This window comes from Amblyomma americanum, chromosome 6 (assembly GCF_052857255.1).
Source record: "Amblyomma americanum isolate KBUSLIRL-KWMA chromosome 6, ASM5285725v1, whole genome shotgun sequence".
Classification (NCBI taxonomy): Eukaryota; Metazoa; Arthropoda; class Arachnida; order Ixodida; family Ixodidae; genus Amblyomma; species Amblyomma americanum.
The window spans coordinates 38,646,351-38,665,469 of NC_135502.1; the positions used below are offsets into that span (position 1 = coordinate 38,646,351).

Consider the following 19,119-nt stretch of genomic DNA (forward strand, 5'->3'; position numbering starts at 1 on the left):
AACCAAGCAGTGGACCATTCTTCTGCACACCTCGAACAAGAGCTAACCGCAGCAAAGGAAGAAATGCTGGACATTGAAGATGTGGATGCCAGCTTTCTCTGAGCTACTGAATCAATATACTGCCATAAGTTTTGAACTCCCGAGACACACCTCTGAGGGAGCTACGTGCTAAATTCGCATCACGTTAGCACTTCCAACTGGCGCTTCAGTCGAAAGTCCACCGAGAGCTTGAAACTCTTGAATTCAGGAAAAGCTGTGCCACTCCTATATGGTAAAGGCAAAAATTCAATAACCTTGCTACAAATACTCCCCCCCCCCCCCCCCCCCCCCCTTCCCCCCGGGCCCCCTTCGCATTGGCATCGACAGTTTTGTACCCATGATACCTACCTCCCTGAAACATAGTCTAGGAAATAAGCAGGCTAGTTAGTATTTATTTCTGGTGGTTTTGATCTTCTGACAGCTACTGCTTGCAACATAGTCTAGAAAGTTATAAAGTAGGCTATTTATTTTAAAAAATCAATTCCATGCACATTTTGCATGGTATAATAGACCTCCCTTTGCAAGACCCTGGTGACACTGAGATCCTCAAATTTTTTTTTTTTAACCCCACCCATGCAGGACCCATGAGACAGGGGAGACACAACACTGACAAACTCTCAACACACGTCTGGCTTTTCAACCACCTGCCCCTTAGGAGGAAGGGAAGCTGAGAGCAAAAGATTAAGTTCCACCCCGCTGCTGTTCAACTCAACGGTTGGAGGAACCCCAAAACATTTCTTTCAAGTTGTTGCTACTTCCTTACCCACATGGCTACCCATCTCCTCTCAGCATTTCTTGAGTACCTCCTACCCAAACACAAGCCCAGGACATTCCCAGAATATGACCTGTGCAGGTACAAAGCTCTGAGCACCTAGCCGTGAGTGTGATAATTTTTTTTTTCTACCAATGCACTCTGCTCTCCCTTAATACAAAGAATCAAAACTTTATCTTTGATGATGAAATGAAAGCTTTCACAATGCAGCAAGTGCTTGTGAAAGATAGGGGACTGATCAGGAGAAACACTATGAAACATCACAGCAACAGTTCAGGGTGTTTTCTGACTGATAATACAGGGATTCGTCCAGTATGATTTTAGATGGCAATTTTGAAATTGCAACTCCTGCATTAAAATAGGTAGAGTAAATTTAGTGCTCTTAGATGACGAAAAACTCTACACAAACAAAGAAAAATAATTATGACACCTGCCTTGGGAAACATGTCGCCATGCAGCTGATGGAAAGCTTGTACTATCACCTGACAACAACTTTGTCCACTGAAGTGGCCCTGTTTTTCCTGGTCTGCACAACTGCCTGGCTGTTTTCAAGACTACATGCATGCCACTGCAAAGTGAATTCATTAATCGAAAATAACAAGTAAATTTTCCATTAAATAGGCCTCACTGATAGCCCAATTAAAGTGCCTACACTGAGCGAGAATGTGGGGTATAAAACATAAAGGAGGCTGTGACAAAAGCAATGATGAAAGATAGAAAACAGAAAAAAACCAAACTAGCAGAAGAAAAACTGCCTGAACAATTTCAACAAAGAAAAACAAAAACTGGCCAGTACATAGAATAGCTATGTGCAACAATTACATATATTACAAAAATAGATGATAGTGCTATGCACATAGGATAGCAAAACGATGCACATATATGACAGGGATACATAAGAGAGAAAAATAAAATGCGTCTATTACAACGATATAAACACAATGAGAACAAACATTTGCACATTTTCAGACAACTGGACTACAAACATTGGTACTCGTAGAAACGTGCTGAACACATGCTGTCAATTTCACGTTATTAAATCGAACGAAAAGAAATCAACAAAAGAAGGAGAAGCAGAAAGAAGGCGCAAGGCAGAAATAAAACCGAAAAATTCACACGGTCGTGCTGCCTGCACAAGTTCTTGAAAAGACAAGCTTCCTGCAAGATCCAAACTTCTCTTATTTGGGGATACAAAGCAGCTATAGTGATGTGCTCAGTGGTCTATTGTCAACTGCAGTCTAAATAATACCTGTGTCACGTGGGCACTTACAGTTTGCCACTGAATCTGAGGCCTCCAATATTTTCAACCTCGTTAAGCTTGACAGAGTTGTGTTGCTCTTATGTAGAGTAAAACCTCATTCATTCGAACTTCAAGGGAGTGGAAAAAACGTGCGTGTGAAAGTAAAATTTGAGCTTATTTTGTTATTTATTTAATGCTCATTAACATAATAAATTTTATATTTTTATTAGTTTTCTTATTTTTCAATGTTCAAACTGTCACCTTGTGGTGACGACACTCCAGCAGTCAGGAAGACAACGAAAAGGCTTCCAAAAGAAACCGTTTAAAGGGCTGACTCGCGCCCACTAAGAACTGAACGACTTGGTGGCGGCAATAGCCACAAGCATGCTCGGTGGTCATCGAACTGAATGTCTGCAGTTCTTGGCCGCCCTCAATTTAAAGCTTTCAAGGAACCTTCGAGATAAAGAACCAAAAAGCAACTACAACAATCTGGAAAAAAGTGGAAGCATTTGCACGTGACCATGACCAATGGAGATAAGTCTGGTCGCATATCGCATTACAAAACAAAATGATAAAGCCGTGTGCTGGTGGTTTTGAGTGCGAGCGAACGAACAGTGCGAAGGTTCACGGCAATATAAAACGAATTGAAATGGGAAGCTTTATGCACGCAATTGATGCATAGTTTTTTTAAATTCTGCTAATCACGATCATGTACACAGGTCAGACAGCCGACTTCTGTTGGGACATGACTAGTTTAGGTTAATCATATACGAAATGCTTTACAACTGGCTACGAAGCCAAGCAGCTCAGCCCCACATGCTTTGCATTAAAAGAGTCCTAGAACTGAAGTGTTTCAATTGTTAGAAATCTGATCCAAGTGCAAGCAATTGGAGAATTAGGGTGGGGAGGACTGCCCTCTCTGGAAAAATGTTGGGGGGGGGGGGGGGGGGGGCGGCGGCGACAGCCCCCCTTGCCCCCCTGTTCAGGGGTCCCTGCCATGCTCTGTGCTCGCCATCTTCGTGAAGCTGTATGCCTCCCACGGGCTTCGCTGCTAGTTCTGTCTGCGTTGGGGACGAAAGACGCTGCACAGATGAGTTCTGCAAACTCTGACTACTGTTCAAGTTCGTAGACCAGTACGAATTCGAAATTACGCTGGCGCAATGTGCCGACTCATGCAGAATTTCAGCATTGCAAGTTAAGAGGCTCCCTTTAAGGGGGGACACTGGTCTTTGGGAGCAAAAAATGACCCAAATATCAATTTTTTAAAAATGACATTTTTGGAGCCTATAGGTATTATTCTTCAACTCTACCAGTTTTTGCTCCCAGGAAATCGGTAATTTGACCATAATATTAAATTTAGATCACTGTGTGGGCTCAATCTGTGCAGGAGCAGGCAATTTAACACCATGAAAATTTTGAACACCTGGCAGTCTTAGTACATCAATATCTCAATGTCTAGGACAGAGTCATGTCATATTGTTTGCTAAGGGAAGCCGAAGGCATAATGCATGCAATAATCAAAGCACAATTGTTCAATCATGCTTCAAGAATTTATGATTTAGCAAAGTTTATCTATGCATGATATTCACATTTGGAATGCCGCTATTCTAAGTGCTGTAAAATTACTAATGAGGGTGAAATGAAAAAACTGCTTTGATTATTGCACTCTGTACTCACCATACTATGTAGCCATGGGTTAAAAATATTTTTTATTGACCCATTTTTTGTACCAAGGTACTAATAAATGACTAATTAAAATTAATTATCTTAGGAACTAACAAATTAATTAAAAAGTAATTTCATATTTGAAATCAGTATAAAAAACTGAGCAAGGTATTACAGTTTAATTTGGATTGGACTAAAAATAAGGAAAATAGATCTAAGACCAGTGTCCCCCCTTAAAGGGACACTGAGGAGAACTCTAAAAAATTTTTTTTTGTCAGCAAAATCTGATAGTTCGGCATTTCATGGCTTTGTTGCCCCTTGTCTGGGCACGAAAGATGCATTTATTTCAAAGAAATTTGGATTCGTAGTTGAAAAAGTTTTTCCCGCCCCTCTGTTTCAAACTCGGGGAACTCTTATGACGCCACGGCAACTCTTATGACGTCACAGAACGCAGTGACGTGAAACGTGACGTAAACGCAGACTCCGTGATTTCTGACGGCTAGCGGTGCGGTGCGCAACCTTCCTTTGCAAGCCTCAGAGATTCGTGACATCCATGAAGTAAGGAAAATTCCTCCGTGGTGGCGCCTCTTGTCCTAGGAAGTCATCACGCTTGTACTTGCGAGATTGGCCTGTGGCGGCGATACCTGTATTTTGGTTCCTGCTATTTTCTACATTACAAGAGCTTTGTTTTCAGTAAGGGTGGCGTTTTTGTGATCAGGAGCTGCTATTCTATCGATACAAGCCAACTTCAATTTCTCCTCAGTGTCCCTTTAAGCCTGAATTTTGTTTTGATTGATCAAGTTTTCTATCTCTTCTGCAGCTTCAATTAATGAGGTTCCACTGTACACACTGTACACTGCATGACGCTGCCTGCATGTGGTAGCAGTGCAAAAGATGGAGCTGACTGTGCAGGCGACGCATACCACGTCACAAGCATGGCCAGCAAGTCAAAATTCTCAGATCGCTGCTGTTAGTTTATCCACAACCATGGTCAGTAGGTTGGCTTTCGACAATGTTCCTGTCGTGCGCGCAGGCAATGATTACCCTCGTAGGCCATCAACCATCTGCGCGGGCTAGCCCGGCAGTTACTTACTGCTTCAATGCCGCCTTTTTATTACATTTTTGGGTCGACATGTTCTTTCCGGGGCGGTGTTGTGAAAGTTGAGAGGTGCTCTTTGATCTCTGCGCTTGCTGGAACCAACACCTCTTCAACTTCGAGGAGAGCTTACGGCACCTCCTCGTTCGATATAACTGAGTGGTGAGGCCAAAGTTGTTTGTTGAGTCTGCAATGAATTGCCATTGCCGTTATGCGTACTTAGACGGTAGCACCACACCAGTTCGTAATACTAAGCGAGCGTTCGTTATATCTGTGGCCGTTATAAATGGGCTCGACTGTGCATTGGCAATGAAGAGTATTTGGCCGGAATGTGTTCTCTTTAGTTACAAAGCATGCTATCTACTGTTAAAGCACCTTTCAACTTCTCCGACGCAATAACTTCCGCAAGACAGCAGTATCTTAGAGACAGTGCTCTGCTCTGCTGCTGTGCGCACATTTGGCCTTATTACGTTTTCTTTCCATCAGCGTCGTTAGACATCGAGCTGCATTTCCTTCAGAAGGTACTGACTCGATGATCATGGGCGCTGTCCTTGTAATTGGTCAAAGAGCAGACAGAATACCAGTTCAAGGGCCTTCAAAATGCCCATGTGACACAAGCATCGCTTATACTGCAGGACAAATAAGGTCTTTTCAGGTGAATGAGAACATCCATCTACCTGGGCCACATAGTCCCAACAAAGCCGGATCACGAGAGAAATTAGGCAAACACCGCTATGTTATGATTATCACCTTAACAACATCATTCTGCTGAGAAGTACACAACCGATACACTTTGGCAGTACCTACTTATGGGTCAGAACCTGGGCATTGACAAAAAAGCATGAAAATGAGCTGTCGACAGTACAATGAGCAATGAAATGAAAAATGAAAGATGCAATGTGAAAAGGCAAGGACAGCAGCATGGATTGGAGAATCTGAGTGAGTAGACAATATCCTAGCTAGAATTTAGAGAGAAATAGGCTGTGGTAAGATGCATGAGGGAGGAGAAAGAAAATAAAGAAGAGAGGGAAAAAAAGGGGTGTCACTGCATGCATTCTGTGCACCAATATACAATGCAACAAGCACAATCGCATGCTATGCAACAACACCCAGTCAGATCCTTCAAATTGGTGTGTGACACAAACCTTGAGAGCGAAAGAACGCAACTTTGTCATCCACATCACAGGTGCGACACAACTCCACTTTGCGTGCGCAGCCGAACATAAAACAGATGCCGAAGCCGGCATGAGCAGCAGGCAGCTGATGCCGATCCATGGCTGCCCATGCATGATAGTAGAGCAGCAAGGTCCATCAACGCAAAGCTTCAGGACCCCAAGCAAAAGCCCGTTGTGCAAAGCCAATCCTAAGCTGGCTACAGGATACACAGTCGGCTGAGCAAGCTACTTTTTGTCTGGGCCTCATCCCGACAGTCTAAAGTAGGGTGCGAAAACGGGCCATTAAACAACAACAATGCTACAAACAATAAACGCAAGCTTTAGGCAACAGCTTCTGGCACCAAGCTGAAACTGGGTCACATTCACATCATGTGGTACTTGAGAAAAAAAAAAAAACTAGAAAAAAATGGTACAAACAAAAACCCTGCCTGGTCAGCATGTGACACTGCTGCTGCTTCTGGTTCACAATGTATGTGGTGCATGGTTCGATAAAAACGGCTAAAAAAATTGAGCCCCGCTGGTAGCAGCAGTGGCAGGCATGGCGTGCCGACCGTGCCGTCCCTCTGTCTGACCTGTTTGACCACCTTCTCCAGCCACGGCACTCACAATGTCAGGGCAGTTCAAGTCCCCGTTCGTGGTGTCTGCGGTTCAGGGCCCTTTGTGGGCTCAGGCTTGGCCGGGGGTGGTTCGGCAGTGGCGGCAGGTTCGTGAGCGCTCGGCGTGGTCGCAATGTTGGCCTGGTTGTTTTGTGCCATCAGCTTCTGGCGTACCTCGCGGATCTTGAGCTGCAGTGTGTTTTTGTTGTTGAACACATCACGATGCCGATGCTGGAAGGCAGCCGTGGCTTGCGCTGAAATGACATCAAGATGGTGTGTTCAAGGTGAGATGCAAAGCGCGTGCGATGTGCGTGGTCAAAACAAAACAAAACAAAAAAACTGGCTGTGGTTTAGCTCTGGTTAAACCTGGAGTGACGCGACAGCTACAGCTGGCCGAGTGGAACTCGGTGAGTTGAATTGCAATGTCAGTCTTTCGCTGCTCCGTTTCGCTGGGCGTTCCTTCTTCATCTTCGTCCCACTTGACAAGGCGCATGTGCACAGCTGTTGCAGCTGTTGCGCGCCGCGCTGCCAGCAGCAGCTGCTGCTCCGCACCACGTGACCAATCCATGTGACCAACGGCCGCACCACGTGATCAACCCACGTGACCAACGGCACCGCCATGGTGGCCACAGGCCACGGGGTGGACAGGCTGAAGGCTCGAAATGCTAGTGTAATGTAGCTACCACTAGAAAATTTATGGGATGGTCAGACATCTGATGTGACAGTTCTGTGAAAGCATTTAGATTCACACTCTATGATTACTTTGAGGCTTTTGCTCTAAGCCGAGACTTCACACATGCAACAATTTTTTGGAGGTTGAATGCAAGTGGGGAGGTGGGAAGGGGTGGCAGTGGGTGGGTGGGCAGCTCTCTAGTTGGCACGTGGGGTGGGGAGGTGGATGATGCTTCTGGAGGGCAGCTTGCTTTCCCACCAAGTTTTTGATTTCAATTTCACCGTTCCTTTTGCGGCAACAGCTATAATATGGAGCCCACCTTGCACCTTTCTGTAACTGTGGTCCATAGAATTTGGCAGATGCCCGGAGGTGCACGCACTGGACCTTGGGCTCAGAAGGTGTTCGGAAGTTGCCCCGATCCATCCATTGTGATCCCCTAGGGGCCCTGAGTGTGCTGCCCACCCACCCACCTCCGTTCTCCAGAAGTGCCACTAGCCAGCCACCCTCGAGCTTGGTCACTTTGATTGGTACCAAATTCGCATTCCGCACAGCATACATGGCAAAGCATGCACGCATGGCATTTCATTGAAGGAAGCAGACCTTGAACTGCTATCTCGGAAGAAGTTTGTGCTTGGAAGGCAGCCCAGCAGTGAATGTAGGAAGTGTCAGCGCCAAGCATCTGCCACCTTTACGTCAGATTTGCAACCAATGACAGCTCTTGCTGAATCAAAACCTTTAACCAAGCCGTAGCCTAGTCTCTCTGATAATTGCTTCATTCGGCCTTCGTGTGCTCTTCTAGTGGGTGAAGGCCTTTTTGGAGGATAGAGGCAGGTGGGTTGATGGTGGGCGGCAATTCTGGAAGGTGGGGGTGGGCAGGGGTGGTTGGGGTAATGGAATTGAGGATGGCGGAGGGCGACAAAACTTTAATGTTACGAAAAAGTAATGCCATGTGCGTACAAAGTTCCTTGCAACAAAATTTTCTAAAAGCTCTCTCCAAAAAAATTACATAACACACATTACATTACATACATAAATTACATATGTGCTCAAGGAATTGGTTTATGCAGAATTAAATGACACGTTTAGAATCAGCACACAAAAATATATGCTCCCTGAAGATTACGTAACAGCCCTCATCAACCAAATTTTTTTTTTTGAAGACCAGAATCCTCCTCAACTCTTATTTACAAGAACCAACTTCCCAAGTTCGAATTAATGTGGCTCTACTGTACAAACAAGCCAAAAGCTTGGATACTGATATAGCGCTGTTACACTGAGCACAAATTAGGTCTGTGGAATTAAAGTATCAGTTGGAGTGCATCCAAAACATTTCTCACTGCCTTGCATTGAAATTATGGGGCACGTGACAGTGTTAAAAACCCCATAAATCTAGCAGGACCCAAATTTGCACTACTTGAGCCTCTCAACAGTTATTTTTTTCTTTTCACATGCGTTCACAGTGTTCGTATAGGGCAATGTTGGCAGCGCCACCAAAGCAGATGTGCACATGCACACCGTGTACTAACAGCAGACGGCAAAGGGCTAGAAAGCGAAACGGGACGGGGTCGTATTCCATCTGTCATCCTTCTTGTCACATATCGGGAGAAGGAACCGGAGTCATGCCTGTGCGCATTAGACGGTAGCCTCAGCCTTGGAGAAATCTCATCGAAAACTGCGAATTTGTTGCAGCATGTAGCAAGTTTCATGCGATGGCGCAGGTTGGTGCAATTGGTGCAGCATTCCAACCACTGCATTTTTCCTAGCCCTGGGCTAATATTCGATAATTTCGTATATTTGGTGAGTAAAGTTTTCACTGTTTAACTTGACCCGAATGCTTGGTGCAGTAGAATCTCAATGATGCAATCCAGGTTGATATGAATTCGGAAAATTCGTGCTGTGGCCTCGTGTCTGATTAGGACTGATGCTTGGGCGAGTTGGTATGCCATGTTCAAGAAGAACAGCGCGAAAAGACAAGGACCACAGGATGATACACAAAGACAAGCGCTTGTCTTTGTGTATCATCCTGTGGTCCTTGTCTTTTCGCGCTGTTCTTCTTGAACTCGTGTCTGAGCACTCGCTTCGGCTTCGGGAGGTAAGAGTTCGATCCCCATGGCCGCCGGTCTACCCAGCCAGTTAATCTAATGGGAACAGGTGGTCCCCTGGCTCAGTGCTCTGCTCTGGCCATTGCCGATATGAAAGGCGATAAGTATTACAGGACCTTCCTACGTGAAAGGCAGCCTGCACCTCAAAATTGCCGTCAAATGCGGGCAACAATTTCAAAGCGGTGGAACCAGCAGTCAGCTATGCCAGACAGACCTCATGCCAGATAGAAATGCACGGAATGCCACATTCAACATTCAGTTTGAAAGCTTGCCCCCTGTTCGCCCTCCACTGCGGACGATAGAGCATGCGAGCTGCAACCGCACCATTGAGAACTAAGTACTTGCTGTCTAAGCATCACCGACATCAGGATCACCAGTCAAGCACTAAGCTCAGCAGTCAGTGAGTGGCGGTGCGTGGCCCATACATCACTGATGCTGTCACCGCCAATCGTGCTGTGCACACTGTGAGCAGTGAGTTGCAGCGCGCAGCTGTAAGTAAACCCTACTAGCCGAAAACAGATTTCTGTAAAGTACGAATTTTGTTTGTTTTGGATGATATGAATTTCTGATGATACATATATTTTTCGTGACCCCGTGTGATCCGGTTTGGTTTACTGGGGTTTAGCGTCCCAAAGCGACTGAGGCTATGAGGGACGCCGTAGCGAAGGGCTCCAGAAATTTCGACCACCTGGAGTTCTTTAACGTGCACCGACATCACACAGTACACGAGCCTCTAGAATTTCGCCTCCATCAAACTTCGACCACCGATTCATATGATCGAGATTCTACTTTACTGGAAATGTAGAAGTATTCAACCCAAGTGAATAACTTTCCGGAATGTTTGCTTCATGTGGTTTCGATTTGACTTAGTTCCCTATGGGATGGCATCGCGACATGAGTGCAGCTAAACGCAACAATCGAAATGCAATACCAATCAAGATCAGTCGGAGACAAGTGGCCATTAAAAGCCACTTCCATGCCTTAACTTCAAGCAAACTTAACTGCCAGCGGTCTTGTAGCTTCGCATCCCAGCGCAACGCCCATTCCAGAGGTGATTGGAAGGACAAGTTTGCTCTCGCACTATACCCTCATCTTATAAGTTCCTTGCAGGGCTATGGAAGGTAGAGACCTCCTCAGCCAATCAGGAGAGTGCGTTAAACGTGTTCCTCCACAACTCGTCATCTGCTCGTGCCGTGCACATATGGTTAGAAAACAGTCTAAATCGATACTGTCAATGTACCATAAGCATATGCACACTTATGCTAAACACAAGCATTTTGAGGGATGTTGCACTGTTTGTCACATTCGTATTTTCAGTTCAGCATATGCAAACGAGCACTCAACAATATGCTCAGACCAGTTCTACCATCTGGTTGTTAGAGTAGGAACTATTTTTGTCAACAAACCGACGCTCCTCTTAAGGCTAGAAGTGGCAGACTCGTCACTCAAAATAAAAAATGAAGCGAATTTATCAACCCTATGTTTTGTTATAGACGAGTTGAGACTACCGTATTTACACGATTGTAAGTCGACCTATTTTTTAAATTTGAAAATCCGAAGTGGGGGGGGGGGGGGGGGGGGGGGGGTCGACTTACAATCGAAACGAAAACATTGCACTATAAGTAAAGGCGAGACAAATGAGATATCAGGCATGCTACACCGCGGTTGCATTTTTGCTGTGTGGCTCCGTCGCATCGCTCTTGGTGCTGACCTTGAGCAGTTGCTATGTCAACGCGCAGAACTGGCATACCCTCCACGCGCGTGCGGGCAGCGGCCGACGGCGGCTATCGATAAGCAGCAAACTGGCACTCCACATGTAGCTGCTGACTGTGGTTGCTGATAAGCAACAACTTTCAAATGTGCGCTCGGCGCTCAAGGGAGCGTTGATAGTTGATGGAAGGGCTGCTGTTCCCATCGAGGCGGCACCCCCACTCTGAACGGCAGCGGTGCCGGGGAGTGCTGGTATCTGACGGAAGAGCCGTGACGCCATTCACGTGTGGTTTCTCTTTGGCCCTGACGCATTTGACTACTGCCGGCTGCGTTTCACACGCTTTTAATGTAGTGCTTCGTCAGTCATCATTTGTGCTCCAGGTCCGGCAAGCGACCACCACTCATTCACGGCTACATTCAAGATGGCTGCCATTTGTTACGCCAAAGAAACGAACAGCCGTGCGCCGGGCCACAAGTTCGATGTTCGCAACGGGTGCTACAGGTGTGGCAGCTGCAGCGAGGAAAATTTTCATCTGTTCCGCGCGATGTCGTGATGTGGCTGTTTGCAAAGTGTGGGATTTCGCTGGACGACGACGTTAGAACGACGTGCTGTGGGACTGCAGCAGCGATCACGACGGCAGTGCTATTGAGGACGATGGCGCAAGTGTGGACGAGTAGTCCAGTGACTAATACATTTTCGTTTTGAATTGTCCACGGGCACGCCCACGCGCGGCAGCCGATAGCGGCTGGCGATGAACGGTGGCCGCTGGATAATGCTATCGCGTTCAACTATTCAAAGCCAAGCTTAAACAACCTCGGAAGTTTTTTTTTTATTTTTCGGAAATGTGATTTGGGGTGGTCGACTTACATTCGAGTAAATACGGTAAGTGAAAGCCCAGTGGACAATTTATGGCCAGTGAACGTACAGAAAACGACAGTAACAATGACGAATTCTGTTCGAGGCGAGGGGTCCTGCTTTGAAGGGGCCGCCATTTTGGAAACAATGTTTGAAAATATGCAACAGCTGCACACGATAAACTTGGGAAATTGCATACGTAACACGAGTGCATGTTAGGGCTAGATATGAAATAGCGTTTGATGCATGCGCACTTTAAAGCCCGCCATCCCATGTACCCTTATGGGTATTTTATACTGGCACTACATTCTGCAGCGTCGGAACATTGCCTGTGCACTCATCACAGCTTTGGTAGTAGCAGCAGGAAGAAAGAAGGCTGCATTAATGAAGTGTTACCACTCAGATGGAGTATACCTAATGCTCATCCAGGAAAGCAACCGCCAGTGCAAGAGAGCCGGTTGTACAGCGCGCAGTTTGGATTCTCGTTAGCAGAGCCAATTTGTACACCAATCGATTTTTTTTTTATATGTGGAGCTCCATGAATCACAGCAGCAGAAAGTCCCGGCACATGTGCAAAATACCCATGAATTAGTCAAACCTATCCAGACCCCACAAATAGGCTGGATCTGTGCGTAGGTTGATTTTCTTCATTTAGAATGGCCATTTTTGCAAAAGGTCGACATAGCTTCAATGAGTGCGATGATCTCAATGCATTTTCCTTTTTTTTTTAAATGCAATTGCCTTGTTATCCAAAAGTATTCAAAAATTCGCTTAGAAAATTATCAGAAACAAAACCCCTATTTGCTTTGAACCAAGAAAAAAAAAAACACTTTGCACAAGCCTAATTTTTTTCTATACCATCACCATAATGGCAATGGCTTCAAAAGGGTGAGAGATTTTGACTCAGTTTGTTCGAAACGATTGGCTGTCAGCAATGAAAGCCACTAGTCTGCATTTTCACTCCGACATGGTGACAGAGCTCCGCTACGCTGCAAGCCAGCTAATCATGAATTAAGAATTTCTCCATTTTCCGCAGCATGGCAGTCCCAAGAAAGAGGTGAGGCCACCAGCACTGCTAATACCTCTTCCAACACTCCACTGCCCTTTCTCCAGCAAATTCTTCTTCTCCAGGATGACAATGTATAGTAGCAGCAGGAAGAAAGGACGCTGTACTAATGAAGTGTTACTGGGAAACTGCATTCACCTGAAGGGAACCAGCCTTCCTCGGTGAAAAGCTGCATGACAAGCTGGCGACGCTGCTCCAGCGTGCGTCGCAACGAGGAGTGGCTCTTCTCGCCCTCTGCTGGTGTCTTGGGTGTTCTTGGGGAGCTCACGTCACCGTCTGATGCATCTGCGACAAAGGAAGACGATCAGTCAAATGCACCCAACACAAAGAGCTGCCCAACAAGACAATGCAACGATGTGTGTAAAAAAAGCCACAAGTTTTAATAGATAGTATAAAAGAAAAAAGGCTGCTTACCACAATGTTTGCATGTGCTCAAGCTGAACACAAGTAGGTGCAGGCAGACACCTGCTTGCTTAGCCCTTCGTTCCCCCTATCGTCAGCAACAACTCAGCTGTGTCTAGCACAGGAAGAAGGCCTCTCTCATTGACCTCCATTCAGCCTTGAGTGCCAACCAGCTGTGGCCAACCTATAACCAGAAACTTTCTAATCTCATCTGCCCCACCCGATCTCTCGGCCACCCACTGCCATGTCTGCATTACATGCACACTGCTGATGTCCACTACCTCCTTCTGATTTCAGCTAGGATATTATAAACTCCTGCTTGTTCCCTGACCCATTCTCCTAACACTATGCCTAACATTTTCCTTTATATGGTCTTCATTATACCAGTTACAAACGCTTCGTATATTCAGAGTACCTGAAACATACACAAAACATGCTTCTGCACCAAGGAAGAAATGATGGGCTGCAGAATTACCAGTGACGTGTGCCAACAATATGCAAGTTATGAGCTTCAATACAGCAGCTCGAAAAACAATGAACTCCCACTCATCCATTTAAATGGACAAAATCAACTGGCATTGGAGGACGGTAGCATTCGTTTACACAAGTCAGCATGTAGTATGACTCAATTAAAAGAAAGCCTAAACACTGAATTTAATCAAACACCAAGAGAATGTGCCTTGTACCACCTTGGTTTAGAATTGAACAAAAAAATAAAGTTAATTCCAAAGCTGACACTTTATTAATTCGTGCAAATAGATAAAAATTCGTACAAAACAACCTTTCAAGCCATTATGGATGCTATTCAAAAACAGAAAAAAAAAACAAAGCTCAATCTGCATTCAAGCAAGTACAGCAGTTTCTGACCACCGACAACAGTTCGGGCTCAATCATCAATTGTCACCAAGAGCTGAATGGTCCCCTAGTTAAGAAAGAAGCCTTGCAATTTGATGCAGCCAGCATGCTTAGGAACATAAATGCTCTTGTCTACGCAAAGAAAACAGATGTTTAGCTGAAAATAAGAATGCACAGAGCAATTCAGTAGAGAGCACGCTCCTCACTGAGCACTCGTCATACTCTACCAAAGAGTATACTGTGAGATCAATAACTACTAAGCCATTCTACCTGACACAAAAAAAGGGATGGTCGCCACTTCAACTGCTGGCAGAAATGCGATACAGGACTATGAGAAAGAGGTGCACACTGGTGGGATAGCTGGCGCACCGCCGTTTCTGAGAATAGATTTACAGGCACAACACCAGACTACCACGCAGTAACATGCTCTTTTCGTTCTACCTGCAGGGTTATTTTTGTGCTTGTGCCCTCTTCTTCCCATCAGCTCACAAATTTGCAAAGGAATGGAAACAACTGCAATCCATTTTTTTTTGTTGATAATTTTCATTCTCTTGTGCAGCGAACTGTCTTATGATGATGGAAATACACTGCCAAGGTAGTGTTAAAATCGTACTAAAAGTAAGCCACTGGCAGTGTGCCCCAGTGAATAGAATTTTCCAGCGCTGAATGATAGGGCTAGCTTTCATGTTTCACATCATGTTTTAAGCAGAACTATTTCCTCAGGTGGTGAAGGCATTTCATGACTTAGCTTTTATTGAGGCGGAAGTTCTCCAATTAGACTCTGTAAATGCTTTGGAGCCCTTCAAATGACTGCACGGACCCTTGAAGCTACAGCTCTTTACAAAGGCTGCTCACTTTTCTCGGCTGGGTCAAAACCACAACGCAGCCCTGTGTGGTTCAAGTATGTGAACTCATGCCTCGACTGCTCCGCAAAGGGAACGTTTCAAGACCCACAGCTCAAAAGCCCAAAGCTGCAAACACATAATAGATAAAAAGGTGAGGTGAACCTTTGGTGAAATACAGTAGCCGACAGATTTTTCGGACCTGCGCAATATTTCAAACTTATTTATTGAAGAACCATCCCGCAGCTTATGGAACAAGTACATACCAATGACCAACATTTCGTACTCTGTGGAGTCCAAAAGTTCATTATTAGAACTAAAATAGATGCCAGGAAGACTCTGTGGAGTCTGAAGGTTCGATTTTTTGACCTAACATAGACATGAGTGAACACTGCTGCCATACACAGCTGAATCTGCACCGTCGTTACCACCACATAAGGAGGCATCTTAAATTCAACGAATTTAATGACCGACTGGCTTAGATAGCCTTGGCGATTTCTGTAGTTTATCGTTGCCACTCAGATAATGGCATGCTCTTTGTTTCTATTGAGGTGGCTTACAGAGAAGACGTGCGGTCCCAGGTGTGTGATCGCATTGATAACAAGACGGCGGCCGCGTCTGCTGCCGCTCAAACGACATTGCTACCCGTGGTTGCAGGCAGTCAAAGGCACTCACTTGCGTATACTTCTTCCCTTGAGTTCCCTTTATCAGACTTCTCGATCACTGTTGAGGAAATGAACTCTGCCCTAGCCTCACATGTCAGGCGGCGAGGGGCATACGTTACAGTGTGCTCCATGACCCGCGGCCGCATCGCACATTTTTTTACCAGTTGACATGAGGTGTGTTGTCGACAAGTGCAGTGTGAACATGATAAAAGTAAGCCTCTGCCCCAAATAGCAGATAATATTATCGCTTGGAAGTGCAACATGGAAAATTCGTGATCCTTCACTGGTTTTTCTTAGAAAAGTTCACGATTTTACGGGCTGTTCAAGTATTCGGACGACTTTTTGAGACCCATGAAGTCCAAAAAACCAGTCGGCGACAGTATTTATGGCCACTGATGGTCACAACTAGTTGCATAACCTGCTCTTTTGTTGCCATTGCGCTCCTGCCCTCACTGACCTAATCTCCTCAACAGACTCCACTTGCGGTGACAAAAAGGTCATCCCCAATGCATTCACCATTGAGAGAATCACTTCCCCCCGGGGGCTGAACACATGCACAACACCACTGTGAAGGCGAACTGCAAGCCACAAAGAAATCGGCAAGGTGGTTTCATGCTAACCATTCCGAGCGTCTGCCAGGGCGTCGAGGCTGAAGCTAGGCCCAAAGAACTTGGTGCCTTCCAGCTTGGGACCACCGGTCTGCGGTGTGCGGGGTGTGCCCACTGGGGATGACCCAGTGGCGCACTTGGGTGCTGTTGGGTCACCGCAGTCCTCGGCCCCATCTGCACCGGGCCACAGTGGTTGTCATCACACGTGCGCGTCACAGCACTGAACCATTCACATGCTGAACTGTCTCACTTTGCAAAGGACAGAATGAAAGAGAAGCACAGCGGAAGTGGGTGAATCTGCAGGTGGCCGCAGTTAAAGTCTACAGAATGTGACTGCCATTAAAGTAGGCAGCTTCCTCTGGGCCAAATCTCATGATACTGGGGTTCGAGAGGCGTGACACAGCAGTTCTTCTGAATATAGCAAGTGCAGACTGCTGAACCTTCCCCCTTTCGGATCCACACGTTGAAAGCAAGGGTATCCGCCACTTCTCTTGTTTCACGACTGGGTGTTACATCCTGTAAACTTCTGCAGCCACCTGTGTTTGTGAGGCCCAGGTCTTGAGTGTTCCTGCACGGTGGAACTCAAACAAGAGAAGAGAAACTCCACCCACAGTTCTTGCCAACATGAGCCTGACACACAAGTGCAACAACGTGTAATATGTTCAAAATCACAAGAAGGCTGGCTGAAAGCAACTTCCGGCCAATTTTTCATTTCTTTACATAGAAAAAGAAGAAAGGAGAGAGTTAAATACAAGCAAACACAGGTTATCAAGTCAAGAAGACACCAACCATTACAACGCAAAGATCTGAAAGAAACCATCGGTTCGGATGAAAACACTAAATGCTCATGTCCTTCAAATGCCCATTTGCTTCTGCATAAAACAGCCATAACTGTGTTATCAACAGACTTTTTCAAAAAGATGTTACAGCAACTCCCATATTGGACAGTCAAGTGCAGGATGCAACTGCCAGCACCTGATCATAGAAGAGGGAAAAGTTGAGGTATGAAGCCTCTGCACACCCTCCCTGCAGTACAAACATCACCTGTCCGAGTGGTCGTGAAAAACAGCTTGCCTGACAGCAACAAGCAGCACACAATGCACCTTTCCAAACTGACAAGCACATGCGATGTTTCACCCAGAAGTTATGGGTGTGTCTGACATTGAAATGCATGTACTGGCAAGTTGGTAACACACACTACTCCATTATACAATCAAAGGATGAGGAAAGTGTTAAAAAGAGATCGACTGGCCAGAATATATTAAAAAAATTGATGACAAAAATATTGGAGGTAGATGAAAAACTGTAATCTTCTGGCAAGTACAGTAGAACCTTGTTGATGTGCTTTTTAAAAAATATGGGAAAAGGAATATCTGCCTGAATATCCGAAGAAAGAATACTGCCAAGTTATTGTTCAAATAGCCCTACTCAAACCTGAAATCCACACTGCGAAGTCGATGGTGCACCTTTGACGTGCGCACAATGGCAGATGTGACGACTAACGGACGGCCCTGTCTCCAAGAACAGTCATGCTCCATAATTTTTTTGTATGCTTTTCCGAGCTTTCCATCAGAACGCACAAGCCAGCCAACAGAGTCCAGCTGCATGCCATTTTAGGCGCCGATTTGCACGTCCCTCTAGCCTTTTCTATCCCAATTTTTTTTTTCTTGCTGCTTCAGCACCACTAAGCGTTTTCGCCCACGTGGTTTTTCCATTCTTTCAGTGCACTGAAACTGCGCGCTCATTGTGTGCAATTCACAGTTTGTACAGTGAAGCTTTCTCACACGCGACACTGCTGCTTGTGAGGCGTGCGACGCAGCAGCGGTGGAGTTCCACTGCTAAAAATAGTCACTGTCACGACTTTCTCGTCTCAAAATCAAGCAACCATTGCTCAGTCCTTCACCAAATAAATTTACCGTGATGCAAGCGGGTCTTGTTAGTTTTTTCAGTGTCATTTGATAATTTGAACTTTCAGATAATTTGAACATTTTTTCTGATCCCTTGATGTACGAATTGACGAGCTTTTACTGTATATTAGAAAAAAATTTATATTTTGATAAGTAAAATTGGGGGTGCATTCAGCATGCGAGTAAATATGGCACAATTCGCATGCTCTGTGCCCTGGTATCATGTTTCATGTTGTAGTTCGTTTATTAAGCGGATTGTTTTTTAGCTTGTGTGTGTCCTGTTTAGAGTGTCATCATACAGGACCTTATTTCCCTCCTCACTTCAGCTCAGTGGGCACAATTCAGGTGTCCTTTCCAAAAAACCAATTTTCACGCTCATTTTTCCTCACTATTCTTAATCCTTTCTGATCTCCCCCCAACTCCCTTTCCCACAGCAGACAAGTGTTGTGGCTCTTCAGGCGGCAATTGACAGCCTGTTTACACGTTTCCTGTGTGTTTCAGTTTTGCCACATCAAATAATGCAATAATAAATACGGCGCTAAATTTTCTCTATGACACCTGTGCAATGCATCCTCAAGCGTTTTGTCCTTAACAAATCAGCAAACAAAGAGAGTTGGCCCGAAGGAACCGCATGTGCACGAGCCTGCAAACACATGGCACTTAATTAACAGAGCGTCTGTCACCTGCTGCCAGCAGGCGTCCCCTACCTGTGGGTTTTGGCCGCTTACGGTAGGTTTGCACAAATGGAGATGACGGCAGAGATGCAGCTCCGGATGGAGACTCCTCTGGCTTGTACTCGGGCAGCTTGGCAAACTGGGCCTTGAAGTTGACTTCCTCCAGCACCCTGGCA

General features: G+C 45.6%; 1 protein-coding gene across 7 annotated transcripts in view; it reads right to left on the reverse strand.

Moving 5' to 3' along the window:
• Positions 1-4,790: 4,790 nt before the first annotated feature.
• Positions 4,791-19,119, reverse strand: part of LOC144136638 (protein capicua homolog) — an 82,200-nt gene continuing 67,871 nt past the window's right edge. For all 7 annotated transcript variants that reach the window (XM_077669143.1, XM_077669148.1, XM_077669147.1 and 4 more), the window contains 4 exons: positions 18,977-19,113; positions 16,375-16,536; positions 13,129-13,275; positions 4,791-6,837 (listed from right to left, as the gene is read on the reverse strand). In XM_077669143.1, coding sequence (XP_077525269.1) covers positions 6,608-6,837; positions 13,129-13,275; positions 16,375-16,536; positions 18,977-19,113 — 676 coding nt within the window. In that variant the 3' untranslated portion in view covers positions 4,791-6,607. The remainder of the gene's footprint in view (positions 6,838-13,128; positions 13,276-16,374; positions 16,537-18,976; positions 19,114-19,119) is intronic.